Source organism: Pseudophryne corroboree, chromosome 8, assembly GCF_028390025.1.
Source record: "Pseudophryne corroboree isolate aPseCor3 chromosome 8, aPseCor3.hap2, whole genome shotgun sequence".
Taxonomy (NCBI): Eukaryota; Metazoa; Chordata; class Amphibia; order Anura; family Myobatrachidae; genus Pseudophryne; species Pseudophryne corroboree.
In genome coordinates, this window is record NC_086451.1 from 54118696 (window position 1) to 54137085 (window position 18390).

Consider the following 18390-nt stretch of genomic DNA (forward strand, 5'->3'; position numbering starts at 1 on the left):
ACTTTCATCATTGGTGCCCTATCGCTTATGCATGCAGGCCAATATGGACAATCTCGTCCATATTTGCATGCACTGCTATGGAGCCGGGTGCCCCCTGTCACCTCCCCCCGCTGCTGGATCGGCCCGTCTGCCGTATCGCCCATTGGGTAGCTCGGCGGCGGGTCGACCAATGTGTAGAGGGTTTTTGGTGGATGAAGAGATACCACGGCCTGGCGCTGACTTACCACATCTGCGGCGTAGCGCCAACTTATCCAACCTGTGGCCTAGTGCTGGATCAAGAGACACCACGGCCTAGCGCCAACTTACCACATCTGCGGCATAATTCAGACTTATCCAACCTGCGGCCTAGCGCAGGATCAAGAGATACCACGGCTTGCGCCGACTTACCACATCTGTGGCGTAGCGCCGACTTATCCAACCTGTGGCCTAGCGCTAGATCAAGAGATACACTGGCCTAGCACCGACTTACCACATCTGCGGCATAGCGCCGACTTATCCAACCTGCGCCTAGTGCCGGATGAATAGCAATACCATGGCCTAGCGCCGACTTATCCAACTTGCGGCCTAGTGCAGGATCAACAGATACCATGGCCTAGCGCCGACTTACTAAGACTACTGGGCCTTGCGCCATTTCCTATACCAACCTTGTCGTCCACACAAAAGGTTTGGGCTTACCGCCCACTGTGTCCCGGCCTATTGTTGCCTATCTGGGGGACTATCTGCTGCCATGGGCCAGTTGCCCACCTACCTGAAATGATCCAAATGCTTTGGGCCTATTGCCCACCTACCCGAGCCTCTTACAATAGCTTTGTGCCACGGGGCCCCGACCTATTGCTACCGTTGGGGGCTAAAGATTCTATCCATGGCCTAGTGCCTGCCTAGTGTGCAACTCTATTGGGCCTACTGCCCACACTGCTCCCCGGGCCTAGTGCCCATCTATTGTGCCATTCTATTGGGCCTAATACCCCTTTATGTCCCCCATGCTTAGTGCCCATCTAATGCATCCCAGGCCTATTGCCTGCTATACCCACGGGCCTAGTGCCCAAACCCTTGTTGTCTAGGTTGGGACCGTTTGGACTTACCCAACCTAAGGGCTGTGGCTGGACCAAGCTTGGTCTGGACCCGCCCACCGCGTGGTCTTCGCCGAAGGCGGGATGGCTCCCACCACCTCCGGGCTTCCTGGAGTCTTCACATGGGCAATGATGGCCAGAGAAAGCTCTTTTCCGTTGCACACCGCTGTCCCAGGGCTTCCAACGTCTTCACCGACAAGCATCAGCTCTTTGATCTTAACCTGGTGGGCGGCGGTGTGTAACAGCTTTTTCACAACTGCCACCGCCTTCCAAGACTTCCGGTGCCTTCTATTTTCAATATTCGGGAGTTCTTCACTGCTCCCTCCCGGCCGACATATTGCCCCATATTGCTGATATAAGCCATTGCCAGGGGGCGGGGCTATGACGTGGCGAGCCGGGATTGACTCTCCGCCGCCACTCTGGATGCAGGTCCGCCATTACACACGTGGAGCGGCAGTGGCGATTAACCACCGCCTCCACGGTCCTGTCGAAATCTGCAGCCAGTTAGGCAGGTGGGGACTGGACCAGACATGGTCCAGGTCCCCAGCGCTGCCTGGTGCCACTGGCGGATCCTTTCCCATAGGACGGCGCCAGGATCCCTCCAGATCCCAGCCCATCCCAGGCAAGGAGGAACAGAGCACATAGTAGCAGGTCCAGTGACTGCACTAGTACACTGGCCCTTGCTACACATGTGCAGTACAGGTCTATGATGTTGGTCATACTACGGTATAAGATTATCAGTGATTGACAGTCTGATACCACTTGAGGATGGGAGGGGGCGGCAACAGCCTATTTCTCAAAATGGATATGTGTTGCCGCTGTTTTTAGGGAGGGACTAGGCCAGGATTCTCCATCTGAGGTTGGAGATTTAATGGCTCCTTCATAGTAGATGCGGTGGCTGACTTGCGCGACTCCTTGGGTCACTCAGCCAGCCGATAGTGCTGCAGAAGATCCGATACTGCGTCCTAGGATGCAGCTCGGATCAGTAATGCACGCAGGAGGCATGACGCATCCTGCTGTATTACCATATTAGCGCTACCACTGCTGCTTTTGTATAAGCAGCAGCAGCAGTTGTTCCTCCGTCCACATCTGAATCAGGCCCACTGTGCTCCTACTGGCCAGTGGCCATCTTATGTGTGGCACTGGGGGAATCCTATGCATACCCCACAGCCGTCCTGCTTTGGATAGGATAGTACCGATTTTCGGGAACTGCCTGGCTGTCCCATCCACAGGGCACAATGTCCCGGAGTGGGGTGGTGGGGCGGGGGTAGTTAGGGGTAGCACTCTCACCCCCACCCCTGCTCTGCATAGCATAGATGAGGCTTCGGGAACTGGTGTAGGTTTAATGTTGGTAGGGAGGAAACAGGGAGGTCGTAGGTAGTTTTTCCTCATATGAATAATACTGAGATGAGAAAACCAGACTGGAACCGACAGGTGACCGGACTGGAGTCAAATGGTGACCGGACTGGAACCGACAGGTGACCGGAATGGAACCGGCAGGTGACCGGACTGGAGTCAAATGGTGACCGGACTGGGACCAGACTGGAACCGGATGATGACCAGACTGGAACCGGCAGGTGACGGGACTGGAACCGGATGATGACCGGATTTGAACCGGAGTAGCAGACCCGGCTGGAACAGGTGTAATGCACTGAGCTGGAGATCCAGGAGCAGGCAGGAGCACATGCACTAAGAGTACTAGTCCAGAGGAATGACTCAAAGTTCTGGCAATTTGAACAACCAGGGGTTCTAGGTCGACATGGCGTAGGTCAACAGTTCAAAAGGAGTTTTTCATGTTTTTTTTGTGTCGTTTTCTCCGTACAGTGACCGGGAAGTCCAATTAGTGCACCGTGTCCCCTTGCATGGCTCGCTTTGCTCGCCATGCTTCGGGCAAGGTGCCTCGCTCCGCTCCCGCTTCGCTCGGCACAGATTATCGTTCCAATCGTGCGATCAACTCGGAATGAGGGCCAACATTCTATATTACACAAGTCTTGTTAGCCTATAGCAGAAAATAATGGGATATTGTAACCCTGTATTTGTTTTATACACATTGCAATTAAACCACTTCATCAGTACAGAACAGTGGGGGTAATTCCAAGTTGATCGCAGCAGGACATTTTTTAGCAGTTGGGCAAAACCATGTGCACTGCAGGGGGGGGGGGGGGGCAGATATAACGTGCAGAAAGAGTTAGATTTGGGTGGGTTATTTTATTTCTGTGCAGGGTAAATACTGGCTGCTTTATTTTTACACTGCAATTTAGATTGCAGATTGAACACACCACCAGAGCCGTAACTAGGTGTGTGCCGATGGTGCCTTGCCCACAGCGCAAATGCACTGAGGGCGCACCATCGGCCATCACACCCGCTAGCTCCGACTGACTGCTGATGGTGGCGGCGCCGCCCGTGTCCCGCAGACGGCGGCGCCGCCTGCATGATACTGCTGAAGTTGCCACCGCCGCCCGCCCGTGTCCCTCTGCAGCCGCTGCCCGCTCACCCGCCCGCAACTTCCTCTGAAAACCTACTCTGTACTGAAGGCGGCGGCGGCGGCTTCGGCTTCAACTTGGAGACAGCGGCGGCCGCAGACATGGTGAGGAGGGGCTGCTACCGGCCGCATAGGTTATGCTGGGCCGGGGGATTAAGCAATGTTTGCGCTGTAGCCGGTGTATATAGTGCCGGACAGTGATCGGGATGTGGGTACGCGCTCACATTGTACTGACTGACCCGTGTTTCCTTGTCTTGCATTGCACAGTGTGACTTCTCAGAAGACCAGATCGCCGGTAAGTGGCCGCATACGTATGTTACTGGCTGATGACTGTGGCACTTGGGTTACCATCGGTGGCTGATCACAGCCAGGAGAGCTTATTCCCCACACACCACATTCACTCATCCTTCTCCATTGCCAACACTTGCCCACACTCTCACTCCTGTCTCTCTCCCTCCTTTCTGGTGACCAGATTGACACACCCCCTGGACTGCTAGAGGGTATCTGTGCCATGCTGTGAGGTTGCCCCCTGCCCTCTACTCTATGTACCTGGGTGTGCAGCTCCTCTCCTGCACCCTGTCTGTCACCCCTCCCCAGCCCTGTACCCTGACGGTCACCCCTGCACCCTGTCACCCCCCAGCCTGTACTCTGATGTTCTGCGGGATGATATTGGCTCTTGCATTTAACCTGTGCAGCCAGCCCCTGTACTGGGGTCTGGGGCAATACATGTCTGCTCTTGTCTGGTTTTGCATTGAAATAAGTGATTGCCAGCTTCTTTCATGCCAAGCTAACAGTTGCAGAATCTGTGTAACATATCCATGTTGTGTGCTGGCACTAATGACTGTTTCAGGTGTATATACTGTTATTCTAACTGCAGGACCTTTCATGCATCCTGTAAACAGCAGTAGAGCATTTTCTCTGCGAGAGCGAGTTGCAGTAATTGCTGCAGTTTAATACAGTGTCTCCTGGGGAGAGCTATTTTGCATGTTGTATCCTAAACTGTGCAGGAGTTTGGTTCAAAAAGGGTTGAGATTGCCTAAAGGATAAAAAAAAAAAAAAAAAGGGGCAGACTAGATGGGCCAAGTGGTTCTCTATCTGCCGTCAAATTCTATGTTTCTATGTAACTTCATTTCAGAGGAGGTTTTCAAGTCGCCACTGCTGCTGTAAGCTCAGTGCAGCGCTGCGGCGTCAGTATAACAGATGGCCCAGCGGCAGCCCGGCCCCCCTCCCCTGCAATTCGGGAGAGACGTCACATGATGATGTCAGACGTCTCTCCCACACTGCCCTGCGCCCTGACTCTCCTGCTGCACAGCGAGGAGCCCTGGAGCCTATAGAACGTGGAACATGGAAGAGCCTGTGTGCTGCTGTCGACTTAGTAAAGTCCGAGTCCCCACTGACAGCACGTACACACAGCCGCTGATGCTGCGCTCCGTTTCCTCCTGCCTCCTATTTCCCTGCATCTCCCCCTCAGCACCCTGATCCTCACCCTCCTTGTGTCTCCCCCTCAGCACCCTGATCCTCACCCTCCTTGTGTCTCCCCCTCAGCACCCTGATCCTCACCCTCCCTGTGTCTCCCTCTCAGCACCCTGATCCTCACCCTCCCTGTGTCTCCCCCTCCGCACCCTGATCCTCACCCTCCCTGTGTCTCCCCCTCAGCACCCTGATCCTCACCCTCCCTGTGTCTCCCCCTCAGCACCCTGATCCTCACCCTCCCTGTGTCTCCCTCTCAGCACCCTGATCCTCACCCTCCCTGTGTCTCCCCCTCAGCACCCTGATCCTCACCCTCCCTGTGTCTCCCCCTCAGCACCCTTATCCTCACCCTCCCTGTGTCTCCCCCTCAGCACCCTGATCCTCACCCTCCCTGTGTCTCCCCCTCAGCACCCTGATCCTCACCCTCCTTGTGTCTCCCCCTCAGCACCCTGATCCTCACCCACCTTGTGTCTCCCCCTCAGCACCCTGATCCTCACCCTCCCTGTGTCTCCCCCTCAGCACCCTGATCCTCACCCTCCCTGTGTCTCCCCCTCAGCACCCTGATCCTCACCCTCCCTGTGTCTCCCCCTCAGCACCCTGATCCTCACCCTCCCTGTGTCTCCCCCTCAGCACCCTGATCCTCACCCTCCCTGTGTCTCCCTCTCAGCACCCTGATCCTCACCCTCCCTGTGTCTCCCCCTCCGCACCCTGATCCTCACCCTCCCTGTGTCTCCCCCTCAGCACCCTGATCCTCACCCTCCCTGTGTCTCCCCCTCAGCACCCTGATCCTCACCCTCCCTGTGTCTCCCTCTCAGCACCCTGATCCTCACCCTCCCTGTGTCTCCCCCTCAGCACCCTGATCCTCACCCTCCCTGTGTCTCCCCCTCAGCACCCTTATCCTCACCCTCCCTGTGTCTCCCCCTCAGCACCCTGATCCTCACCCTCCCTGTGTCTCCCCCTCAGCACCCTGATCCTCACCCTCCTTGTGTCTCCCCCTCAGCACCCTGATCCTCACCCTCCCTGTGTCTCCCCCTCAGCACCCTTATCCTCACCCTCCCTGTGTCTCCCCCTCAGCACCCTGATCCTCACCCTCCCTGTGTCTCCCTCTCAGCACCCTGATCCTCACCCTCCCTGTGTCTCCCCCTCAGCACCCTGATCCTCACCCTCCCTGTGTCTCCCCCTCAGCACCCTTATCCTCACCCTCCCTGTGTCTCCCCCTCAGCACCCTGATCCTCACCCTCCCTGTGTCTCCCCCTCAGCACCCTGATCCTCACCCTCCTTGTGTCTCCCCCTCAGCACCCTGATCCTCACCCACCTTGTGTCTCCCCCTCAGCACCCTGATCCTCACCCTCCCTGTGTCTCCCCCTCAGCACCCTGATCCTCACCCTCCCTGTGTCTCCCCCTCAGCACCCTGATCCTCACCCTCCCTGTGTCTCCCCCTCAGCACCCTGATCCTCACCCTCCCTGTGTATCCCCCTCAGCACCCTGATCCTCACCCTCCGTGTGTCTCCCCCTCAGCACCCTGATCCTCACCCTCCCTGTCTCCCCCTCAGCACCCTGATCCTCACCCTCCCTGTGTCTCCCCCTCAGCACCCTGATCCTCACCCACCTTGTGTCTCCCCCTCAGTACCCTGATCCTCACCCTCCCTGTGTCTCACCCTCAGCACCCTGATCCTCACCCTCTCTGTCTCCCCCTCAGCACCCTGATCCTCACCCTCCCTGTGTCTCCCCCTCAGCACCCTGATCCTCACCCTCCCTGTGTCTCACCCTCAGCACCCTGATCCTCACCCTCCCTGTCTCCCCCTCAGCACCCTTATCCTCACCCTCCCTGTGTCTCCCCCTCAGCACCCTGATCCTCACCCTCCCTGTGTCTCCCCCTCAGCACCCTGATCCTCACCCACCTTGTGTCTCCCCCTCAGCACCCTGATCCTCACCCTCCCTGTGTCTCCCCCTCAGCACCCTGATCCTCACCCTCCCTGTGTCTCCCCCTCAGCACCCTGATCCTCACCCTCCCTGTGTCTCCCTCTCAGCACCCTGATCCTCACCCTCCCTGTGTCTCCCCCTCAGCACCCTGATCCTCACCCTCCCTGTGTCTCCCCCTCAGCACCCTTATCCTCACCCTCCCTGTGTCTCCCCCTCAGCACCCTGATCCTCACCCTCCCTGTGTCTCCCCCTCAGCACCCTGATCCTCACCCTCCTTGTGTCTCCCCCTCAGCACCCTGATCCTCACCCACCTTGTGTCTCCCCCTCAGCACCCTGATCCTCACCCTCCCTGTGTCTCCCCCTCAGTACCCTGATCCTCACCCTCCCTGTGTCTCCCCCTCAGCACCCTGATCCTCACCCTCCCTGTGTCTCCCCCTCAGCACCCTGATCCTCACCCTCCCTGTGTCTCCCCCTCAGCACCCTGATCCTCACCCTCCCTGTGTATCCCCCTCAGCACCCTGATCCTCACCCTCCTTGTGTCTCCCCCTCCGCACCCTGATCCTCACCCTCCCTGTGTCTCCCCCTCAGCACCCTTATCCTCACCCTCCCTGTGTCTCCCCCTCAGCACCCTGATCCTCACCCTCCCTGTGTCTCCCTCTCAGCACCCTGATCCTCACCCTCCCTGTGTCTCCCCCTCAGCACCCTGATCCTCACCCTCCCTGTGTCTCCCCCTCAGCACCCTTATCCTCACCCTCCCTGTGTCTCCCCCTCAGCACCCTGATCCTCACCCTCCCTGTGTCTCCCCCTCAGCACCCTGATCCTCACCCTCCTTGTGTCTCCCCCTCAGCACCCTGATCCTCACCCACCTTGTGTCTCCCCCTCAGCACCCTGATCCTCACCCTCCCTGTGTCTCCCCCTCAGCACCCTGATCCTCACCCTCCCTGTGTCTCCCCCTCAGCACCCTGATCCTCACCCTCCCTGTGTCTCCCCCTCAGCACCCTGATCCTCACCCTCCCTGTGTCTCCCCCTCAGCACCCTGATCCTCACCCTCCCTGTGTCTCCCCCTCAGCACCCTGATCCTCACCCTCCCTGTGTATCCCCCTCAGCACCCTGATCCTCACCCTCCGTGTGTCTCCCCCTCAGCACCCTGATCCTCACCCTCCCTGTCTCCCCCTCAGCACCCTGATCCTCACCCTCCCTGTGTCTCCCCCTCAGCACCCTGATCCTCACCCACCTTGTGTCTCCCCCTCAGTACCCTGATCCTCACCCTCCCTGTGTCTCCCCCTCAGCACCCTGATCCTCACCCTCCCTGTCTCCCCCTCAGCACCCTGATCCTCACCCTCCCTGTGTCTCCCCCTCAGCACCCTGATCCTCCCCCTCCCTGTGTCTCCCCCTCAGCACCCTGATCCTCACCCTCCCTGTCTCCCCCTCAGCACCCTTATCCTCACCCTCCCTGTGTCTCCCCCTCAGCACCCTGATCCTCACCCTCCCTGTGTCTCCCCCTCAGCACCCTGATCCTCACCCACCTTGTGTCTCCCCCTCAGCACCCTGATCCTCACCCTCCCTGTGTCTCCCCCTCAGCACCCTGATCCTCACCCTCCCTGTGTCTCCCCCTCAGCACCCTGATCCTCACCCACCTTGTGTCTCCCCCTCAGCACCCTGATCCTCACCCTCCCTGTGTCTCCCCCTCAGCACCCTGATCCTCACCCTCCGTGTCTCCCCCTCAGCACCCTGATCCTCACCCTCCCTGTGTCTCCCCCTCAGCACCCTGATCCTCACCCTCCCTGTGTCTCCCCCTCAGCACCCTGATCCTCACCCACCTTGTGTCTCCCCCTCAGCACACTGATCCTCACCCTCCCTGTGTCTCCCCCTCAGCACCCTGATCCTCACCCTCCCTGTGTCTCCCCCTCAGCACCCTGATCCTCACCCTCCCTGTGTCTCCCCCTCAGCACCCTGATCCTCACCCTCCCTGTGTCTCCCCCTCAGCACCCTGATCCTCACCCTCCCTGTGTCTCCCCCTCAGCACCCTTATCCTCACCCTCCTTGTATCTCCCGTAATGTGTAAAAAGGGGGACTGCTGCCTCAATGTGTAAAAGGAGGATTGTCTGCCTGCCTAATGTGTAAAAAGGGGGACTCTGCAGCCGTAATGTGTAAAACGGGGACTATGCCTGCCGTAATGTGTAAAAGGGAGCTTTGTGGCCATGCTCCTTCCCCATGAAGCCACGCCCCCTATATTTTGAGCGCACTGGCCCTGTTTTTGTATATGGGGGGGGGGCGCCGATGCTGTTTCTTGCACACAGCGCTGAAATGTCTAGTTACGGCACTGCACACCACACCCAGTTGAAATAAAGACTGTTGATTTCTATTCTCACAGAGCAATCGTTCTTCCTTTTCCTTTCACTTTTGATATAGGGCTAGTGCGCTATTGGGCCGCTGAAGTCCCCCCCCCACCTCCCCCCTCCCACACTGTCTAAAAATAAACCTCAACTGACTACCAGTGTGCCTTGCTACGGCACAGAGTGGAGAAGCATACTTACATAATTTATCTTTCATTTAATATATATACTAGTAGTGTCTACACAGGTGCTACAATTCCTGTTTCGTTATTTGTAAAATCATACTTACCTACTCTCCCCGAATGGTGAGGCTCCAGAAAATCAGGTGGTCCTCCCGACCCCTGAAAGAGTAGGCAAGTCTCCTGATTTTTAATGTCCCCCTTGCCTTGACTTAGTGAGTCAAGTGGGCGGTCCAGGCAGTCGATGATGCGATTCTTGCCACGCCCCCTGCAGTATAATCCCGTAATATCGGCATTACAGAGCGGGGGGCGTGGCTTCAATGATGCAGCCATGGTAGCCACACCCCGCTCTGCCTCCGCCCTGTCCCCTCTAGCCATAATAGCCCAGCCCCGCCCCCCTTGCTGAGCCTACCTGGCTGGTCTCTCCCGGGGAGAGCAGCCAGGATGTCGGCAAGTATGTGTAAACGTGTATTTTAACCATTGGAGTCCTAGGGTCGGATTCAAATGTGTTCTCCCCCCTCCCAGCTGCGATCGCACCTCTACCTCTCGTCACTTTAGACGTGAGATAGGGGGCGCGTGAACATTTGAATTACCCCCCTTAGGGCGCAGGTAACTGCCTCAGCAAAAAAAAAAATAAGATTTTAAACCTACCGGTAAATCTTTTTCTCCTAGTCCGTATAGGATGCTGGGGACTCCGTAAGGACCATGAGGTATAGACGGGCTCCGCAGGAGACATGGGCACTCTAAAGACTTTAGATGGGTGTGCACTGGCTCCTCCCTCTATGCCCCTCCTCCAGACCTCAGTTAAAGAACTGTGCCCAGAGGAGATGGACAGTACGAGGAAAGGATTTTTGTTAATCTAAGGGCAAGATACATATCAGCCCACACCATCCACACCGTACAACTTGGAACATACGAACCAGTTAACAGTATGAAACAAAACAGCATCAGCCAGAGACTGATCAAAACTGTAACATAACCCTTATGTAAGCAATAACTATATACAAGTCTTGCAGAATTTAGTCCGCACTGGGACGGGCGCCCAGCATCCTCTACGGACTAGGAGAAAAAGATGTACCGGTAGGTTTAAAATCTTATTTTCTCTTACGTCCTAGAGGATGCTGGGGACTCCGTAAGGACCATGGGGATTATACCAAAGCTCCAGACCGGGCGGGAGAGTGCGGATGACTCTGCAGCACCGATTGAGCAAACATGAGGTCCTCCTCAGCCAAGGTATCAAACTTGTAGAATTTAGCAAAAGTGTTTGAACCCGACCAAGTAGTTGCTCGGCAAAGTTGCAATGCCGAGACACCTCGGGCAGCCGCCCAAGAAGAGCCCACCTTCCTAGTGGAATGGGCCTTTACCGAATTTGGTACCGGCAAGCCAGCCGTAGAATGAGCCTGCTGAATCGTGTTACAGATCCAGCGGGCAATAGTCTGCTTAGAAGCAGGGGCGACAACCTTGTTGGCTGCATACAGGACAAACAGTGCCTCTGTTTTCCTAACCTGGGCCGTCCTGGTTACATAAACCTTTAAGGCCCTGACTACATCAAGAGACCTGGAATCCTCCAAGTCCCCCGTAGCCACAGGCACACAATAGGCTGGTTCATATGAAATGATGAAACCACCTTAGGCAGAATTGAGGACGAGTCCTCAACTCCGCTCTATCCACATGGAAAATCAGATAGGGGCTTTTGTGAGACAAAGCCGCCAATTCAGACACCCGCCTCGCAGATGCCAAGGCTAACAACATGACCACTTTCCAAGTGAGAAATTTCAACTCAACTGTTTGAAGAGGTTCAAACCAGTGTGACTTAAGGAACTGTAACACCACGTTAAGGTCCCATGGCGCCACTGGGGGCACAAAAGGAGGCTGGATGTGCAGCACTCCCTTTACAAAAGTCTGGACTTCTGGGAGAGAAGCCAATTCCTTCTGAAAGAATATTGACAGGGCCGAAATCTGTACCTTAATGGAGCCTAACTTTAGGCCCATATCCACTGCTGTCTGCAGAAAGTGGAGAAAACGGCCCAGGTGAAAATCTTCCGTAGGAGCATTCTTGGCTTCACACCAAGATACATATTTCCTCCAGATACGGTGATAATGTTTCGCCGTCACCTCCTTCCTAGCTTTTATCAGAGTAGGGATGACCTCCCCCGGAATACCTTTCCTAGCTAGGATTTGGCGTTCAACCGCCATGCCGTCAAACGTAACCGCGGTAAGTCTTGGAACACGCAGGGCCCCTGCTGCAACAGGTCCTCCCTGGAAGGAAGAGGCCACGGATCTTCTGTGAGCATTTCCTGAAAATCTGAATACCAGGCCCTCCGAGGCCAATCCGGAACAATGAGTATTGTCTGGACTCTTTTTCGTCTTATGATTCTCAGTATTTTTGAGATGAGTGGAAGAGGAGGGAAGGCATAGACCGACGGAAACATCCATGGTGTCACCAGGGCGTCTATCGCTACCGCCTGAGGGTCCCTTGACCTGGAACAATACCTCCTAAGTTTCTTGTTGAGGCGTGACGCCATCATGTCTATTTGAGGAAGCCCCCAACGACTTGTTATCTCTGCAAAAACTTCTTGATGAAGACCACACTCTCCTGGATGGAGGTCGTGTCTGCTGAGGAAGTCTGCTTCCCAGTTGTCCACTCCCGGAATGAAGACTGCTGACAGCGTGCTTACGTGATTTTCCGCCCAGCAAAGAATCCTGGTGGCTTCCGCCATTGCCACTCTGCTCCTTGTCCCGCCTTGGCGGTTTACATGAGCCACTGCTGTGACGTTGTCTGATTGAATCAGAACAGGTAGGTCGCAAAGAAGAGTCTCCGCTTGTCGTAGGCCATTGTATATGGCCCTTAATTCCAGCGCGTTGATGTGTAGACAAGCCTCCTGGCTCGACCACAGTCCCTGAAAATTTCTTCCTTGTGTGACTGCTCCCCATCCTCGGAGGCTTGCGTCCGTGGTCACCAGAACCCAGTCTTGAATGCCGAACCTGCGAACCTCTAGAAGGTGAGCACTCTGCAGCCACCACAGGAGAGACACCCTGGCCCTGGGGGACAGGCTTATTTTCTGATGTATTTGTAGATGGGACCCCGATCATTGTCCAGAAGGTCCCACTAAAATGTCCTCGCATGGGACCTGCTGAAGGGTATGGCCTCGTAGGCCGCCACCATTTTTCCCAGTACTCGAGTGCATTGATGAACTGACACTCTTTTTGGCTTTAACAGGTCTCTGACCATGCTCTGGAGTTTCTGGGCTTTTTCCGTTGGGAGAAAAACCCTCTTCTTTTCCGTGTCCAGAATCATGCCTAAAAATGATAGCCGAGTCGTTGGAATCAACTGCGATTTTGGCAGATTTAGGATCCAGCCATGTTGCTGCAGCACTCTCAGGGAGAGTGACACGCTTTTCAGCAACTGATCTCTCGATCTCGCTTTTATCAGGAGATCGTCCCAGTATGGGATAATTGTGACTCCTTGCCTGCGTAGGAGCACCATCATTTCCGCCATTACCTTGGTGAAAATCCTCGGGGCCGTGGACAGCCCAAACGGCAACGTTTGAAACTGGTAATGACAGTCCTGCACAGCGAATCTCAGGTACGCCTGATGAGGAGGATAAATGGGGACATGAAGGTATGCATCCTTTATGTCTAGTGACACCATAAAATCCTCCCCTTCCAGGCTGGAGATCACTGCCCGGAGAGATTCCATCTTGAATTTGAACTTTTTTTAGATACAGGTTTAGGGATTTTAGATTCAGAATGGGTCTGACCAAGCCATCCGGTTTCGGGACCACAAATAGAGTTGAATAATACCGATTCCCCTGTTGCACTAGGGGAACCTTGATAATCACTTGCTGTTGACACAGCTTTTGTATCGCAGCTAAAACTATTTCCCTCTCTGGGGGAGAGGCTGGCTAAGCCGACTTGAAAAGTCGGCGAGGAGGCACTACTTCGAATTCCAGTTTGTAGCCTTGGGATGCAATTTCTATCGCCCAAGGATCCAAATCTGACAGAACCGAGATCTGGCTGAAGAGTCGAAGACGTGCCCCCACCGGCGCGGACTCCCGCAGTGGAGCCCCAGCGTCATGCGGTGGATTTTGTAGAAGCCGGGGAGGACTTCTGTTCCTGGGAACTAGCCGTAGCAGGCATTCTTTTCCCTCTACCCTTACCTCTGGTGAGGAAGGAAGAGCCCCGGCCCCTTCTGGACTTGTGCGACCGAAAGGACTGCATCTGATATTGAGGTGTTTTCTTCTGCTGTGGGGGAACATAAGGCAAAAAAGAAGATTTACCCGCGGTAGCTGTGGAAACGAGGTCTGCGAGGCCCTCCCCAAATAAAACCTCACCCTTGTAAGGCAAAGTTTCCATATGTCTCTTTGAATCGGTATCACCCGTCCATTGGCGGGTCCACAGGGTTCGCCTAGCAGAAATTGCCATGGCATTGGATCTTGAACCCAACAGCCCAACGTCTCTCGCAGCGTCTCTCATATATAACGCTGCGCCTTTTATATGACCCAAGGTCAATAAAATGCTATCCTTATCTAGGGTGTCAATGTCAGATGACAAGTTATCTGCCCATTCTGCTATTGCGCTACATACCCATGCCGACGCTACTGCCGGTCTGAGTAAGACCCCGTATGTGTATAAATTGATTTTAAGGTAGTCTCCTGTCTGCGATCAGCAGGATCCTTGAGGGCTGCCATGTCTGGAGACGGTAGCGCCACCTTTTTGGACAAGCGCGTCAAAGCCTTGTCCACCCTGGGCGAGGATTCCCACTGTAACCTGTCCTGTGCGGGGAAAGGATACGCCATAAGAATTCTCTTGGGAATCTGCAGTTTCTTGTCTGGAGTTTCCCAAGCTTTTTCAAATAAAGCGTTCAGCTCATGAGATGGGGAAAAGGTTACCTCAGGTTTCTTCTCCTTAAACATGCATACCCTCGTGTCAGGCACCGAGGGGTCCTCTGTGATATGCAAAACATCTTTTATTGCAATAATCATATAATGAATACTTTTGGCCACCCTTGGGTGTAACCTCGCATCATCGTAGTCGACACTGGAGTCAGAATCCGTGTCGGTATCAGTGTCTGCTACCTGGGACAGGGGACGTTTATGAGACCCTGAAGGGCCTTGTGACACAGTCAAAGCCATGGATTGACTCCCTGCTTTTTCTCTGGACTCTGCTTTGTCCAATCTTTTATGTAATAAAGACACATTTGCATTTAAAACATTCCACATATCCATCCAATCAGGTGTCGACTGTGCCGACGGAGACACCACAATCATCTGCTCTACCTCCTCCTTAGATGAGCCTTCCGCTTCAGACATGCCGACACACACGTACCGACACCCACACAAACTCAGGGATATATATCTATATGGAGACAGTCCCCCAATAAGGCCCTTTGGAGAGACAGAGAGAGAGTATGCCAGCACACACCAAGCGCCACTGGGACAAAATCCCAGTCTGTGCAGCGCTTTTATATATCAGTAATACACTCATTGCGCCAAATAAATGTGCCCCCCCCCTCCTTTTTGCCCTCTGTACTTGTGTTCAGCAGGGGAGAGTCCGGGGAGCAGCTTCTCTGCAGCGTGCTGTGGAGAAAATGTCGCTGGTTAGTGCTGGAGGATCAAGCCCAGCCCCCTCAACGGCGGGCTTCGGTCCCGCTCAAATTCTTTATACTGGCGGGGGTTTATTTAATATACTGCCTCTGCGGTATATATATGTAAGCCAGTGTCCCTTGAGGTTTATTATTGCTGCCCAGGGAGCCCCCCCCCCCCGCCCTGCACCCATATAGTGCCGTCAGTGTGTGTGAATGTGGGAGCAATGGCGCGCAGCGTTACCGCTGCGCGTTACCTCAGTGAAGATCTGAAGTCTTCTGCCGCCTTTGAAGTCTTCTTTCTTCTTATACTCACCCGGCTTCTATCTTCCGGCTCTGTGAGGAGGACAGCGGCGCGGCTCCGGGTCGAACAGCGAGGATAAGACCTGCGTGCCAACCTCTGGAGCTAATGGTGTCCAGTAGCCTAAGAAGCAGAGCCTATCACTTAAGTAGGTCTGCTTCTCTCCCCTCAGTCCCACGATGCAGGGAGCCTGTTGCCAGCAGTGCTCCCTGAAAATAAATAACCTAACAAAATTATTTTTCAGAGAAACTCAGTAGAGCTCCCCTGCAGTGCATCCAGTCTCCTCTGGGCACAGGATCTAACTGAGGTCTGGAGGAGGGGCATAGAGGGAGGAGCCAGTGCACATCCATCTAAAGTCTTTAGAGTGCCCATGTCTCCTGCGGAGCCCGTCTATACCCCATGGTCCTTACGGAGTCCCCAGCATCCTCTAGGACGTAAGAGAAATATATTGATGGGTGCAAACTAATTTAGTAAAAACCGCAATCAACTCTGAATAACCCCCTCTGTCCATTATTCAGTGACTAATAATTAAGGACAATAGTGGAGGAACCGCATACAGTATTTCTTACTCCATGTATATTTATCGTTATATAAAATGTCGTTTTATATCAACTGTATATCTGGAAACCATCTATTATAAACTGTAGTGCCTTTCTTTTTATTTCTTGTTTTTGTACCCTATAAAAACTTTATAATTTCAACATAATGCGTAACTGCATTTTCATTTTGAAGTAAGGACAGTAAGAGGGAGAAAAAATAATAACAAATTAAAATACAGCCTCACAAAGTCCTGCCTGGCAACAGCCAAGGGACTTACTGCCACACTCAATATGGCCGCCGCATGCAGACGTTCACTTCCTCAAGCAGGCGTGCTAGCTGTTTGGAAAGGGAAGTGATTCACTTGCATGGAGTTATTCATTGCCTCCTCCTCGTCTCCAACTGCAGGAGCAGCCCTATGACAGGCTCTGTGCCTGGCTGTATGGTGCCTCTCACCCCGGCCGCTATGTCCAGCCCCAGCAGCATAGATGAGGTGTTCCTGTATGAGGTCCCCTCTCTGATCATGTACAGGTTCTATGAGATCATGGACTCACTGGATGACACAGACTGGAAAAAGTTCGGTGAGTTTTGCAGAATTGGGAGACAGCAGCCCAACAGTGGCAGGTTCGGGGCAGTCCTGGTAGTAAGTCCTGGGTGATTGTGGGGACCCATCATCAGGTACTTCTGCAGAACCTAAATATTTGCTGGATGTAAAAGAGATACTAACAAGTCACATGTCCAAGAAATTAAAACATTTCCGATAATTCTGTAATTAAAAGGGAGGGTATTTATTTCCCTGCATCTGACATGCACTACAATGGTTTAAAAAAAAAAAAATCATCTATATTTTAACCCTAAAATTGCTGATCGTTTCCCTTTTTTTTTTTTTTTTTTTTTTAAATCATAAAATTGCTAAACTGCTCCACAAATGCATTGACACGTAGTTGGGATTGTTAATATTAGCCATTTGGTATATAGCAACTTGTTTTGCTCCTTAGGCCAGGCATTCCCAACCACGGTCCTCAAGGCACACCAACAGTGCAGGTTTTAGTGATATCCAGGCTTCATCACAGATGGTTAAATCAAAATAAGTGAGCTAACAATTAAGGGGTACATTTACTAAGCAGTGATAAGAGCGAAGAAGTGAGCTAGTGGAGAAGTTGCCCATGGCAACCAATCAGCACTGAAGTAAACCTATAATTTGCATACTATAAAATGATACAGAGCTGCTGATTGGTTGATGGGGAAATTTCTCCACTGGCTCACTTCTCCGCTCTTATCACTGCTTAGTAAATGTACCCCTTAGTCACCTGTGCTGAAGCCTGGATATCACTAACACCTGCACTGCTGGTGTGCATTGAGGGCCGTGGTTGGGAATGCCTGCCTTAAGGTGCATAAACACGGAGAGATTTTGACTATGAGAGATTTTGACTGAGCGATTTCCCTTGAACTGGCTGTAGGAGATTTTGACTAACTTTACCAGAGATTTTGACTAACTTTTCCGGCGATTTTGGCTAACTCATTCAAGCAAGGGGATGCTTTTTCTTTTCCAGCGACCTAGCCAAAATTTACTTGCCTGCACAGTCTATTTGTAGCAGCGATAGCGACCTGGCGGGGACGCGCATCGCTATCGCTGGCTGTGTACACATGGAGAGATATGCACTAACTTTCTGAGCGATTTTGACTATATAGTCAAAATCGCTCAGTTATATCGCTCCGTGTGTATGCACCTTAAGGCTCTGTTGTCTATAGATTGCAAGTTTGTGAGCAGGGCCCTCTTACCAGTTTTGTAAAGCGCAAACAAAATATTATGGCGCGCTGTGTAATAAATGCTAATAAGCGTGGCTTCCTAGGTTGATGTGGTAAGTGTGGGTCTGAAAGTGTTAATGCCACTTGGATAGTGCCTATGCCAGTCACATCCAATGACTAATGATGCCCCTTGAATCTGTAGATCACTCTTTCCAGTCGCTGCTGCCACAGCTGCTTTTTGTATGTACCTGTAGCTTATGTCCTAAGTCGGAGCTCCACAGGATTGATTGCATTTTATGTTTAAGGTGAGATAAAACATAGTGCCTGTGCATAACTATTGTTAAATAGAAATCGAAGACGTTTAGTAGATGGCAATCTATACATACTGTATAATAAAACTGTAAGGGTTTTGTCTGTACATAGTAATTTTTTGGGAGAAATATACTTCTAGGGACTGTTTATGGAGAGTATTTTTTTGGGGGAATTGTCTGTCGTTCCGGCATTACGCTAAAACTACTGGATGAATTTGGATTGCGTTTTCACTGTTTTATAGCTTAGTGACCTAGATAGAAACTGAGGTATGTATGATCTTGATGTGACATCAGGCAGAGGAGCAATAAATGAAAAATCAGACGCTTGACACCCGGCGCACTGAGCATGTGTCTGCAGAACTTTACTCTGCCCAAGTTATGCAACGGAACCTGAAGTGACTGCTCTGTGGAGGAACCAAATTGAGTCCGAGATTCAAACAGGACGTTG

General features: G+C 53.1%; 1 protein-coding gene across 4 annotated transcripts in view; it reads left to right on the forward strand.

Moving 5' to 3' along the window:
• The window catches only part of IRAK1 (interleukin 1 receptor associated kinase 1), a 195004-nt gene that overhangs the window by 5060 nt on the left and 171554 nt on the right, over positions 1-18390 (forward strand). For 2 of the 4 annotated variants that reach the window (XM_063936385.1, XM_063936387.1), the window contains exon 1: positions 16199-16463. The exons of 1 other annotated variant lie outside the window; for it this stretch is intronic. In XM_063936385.1, the coding sequence (XP_063792455.1) occupies positions 16301-16463 (163 nt within the window). In that variant the 5' untranslated portion in view covers positions 16199-16300. Of the gene's footprint in view, positions 1-16198; positions 16464-18390 lie in introns of those variants that run through there. One more of the 4 variants, XM_063936386.1, reaches the window with a different exon arrangement.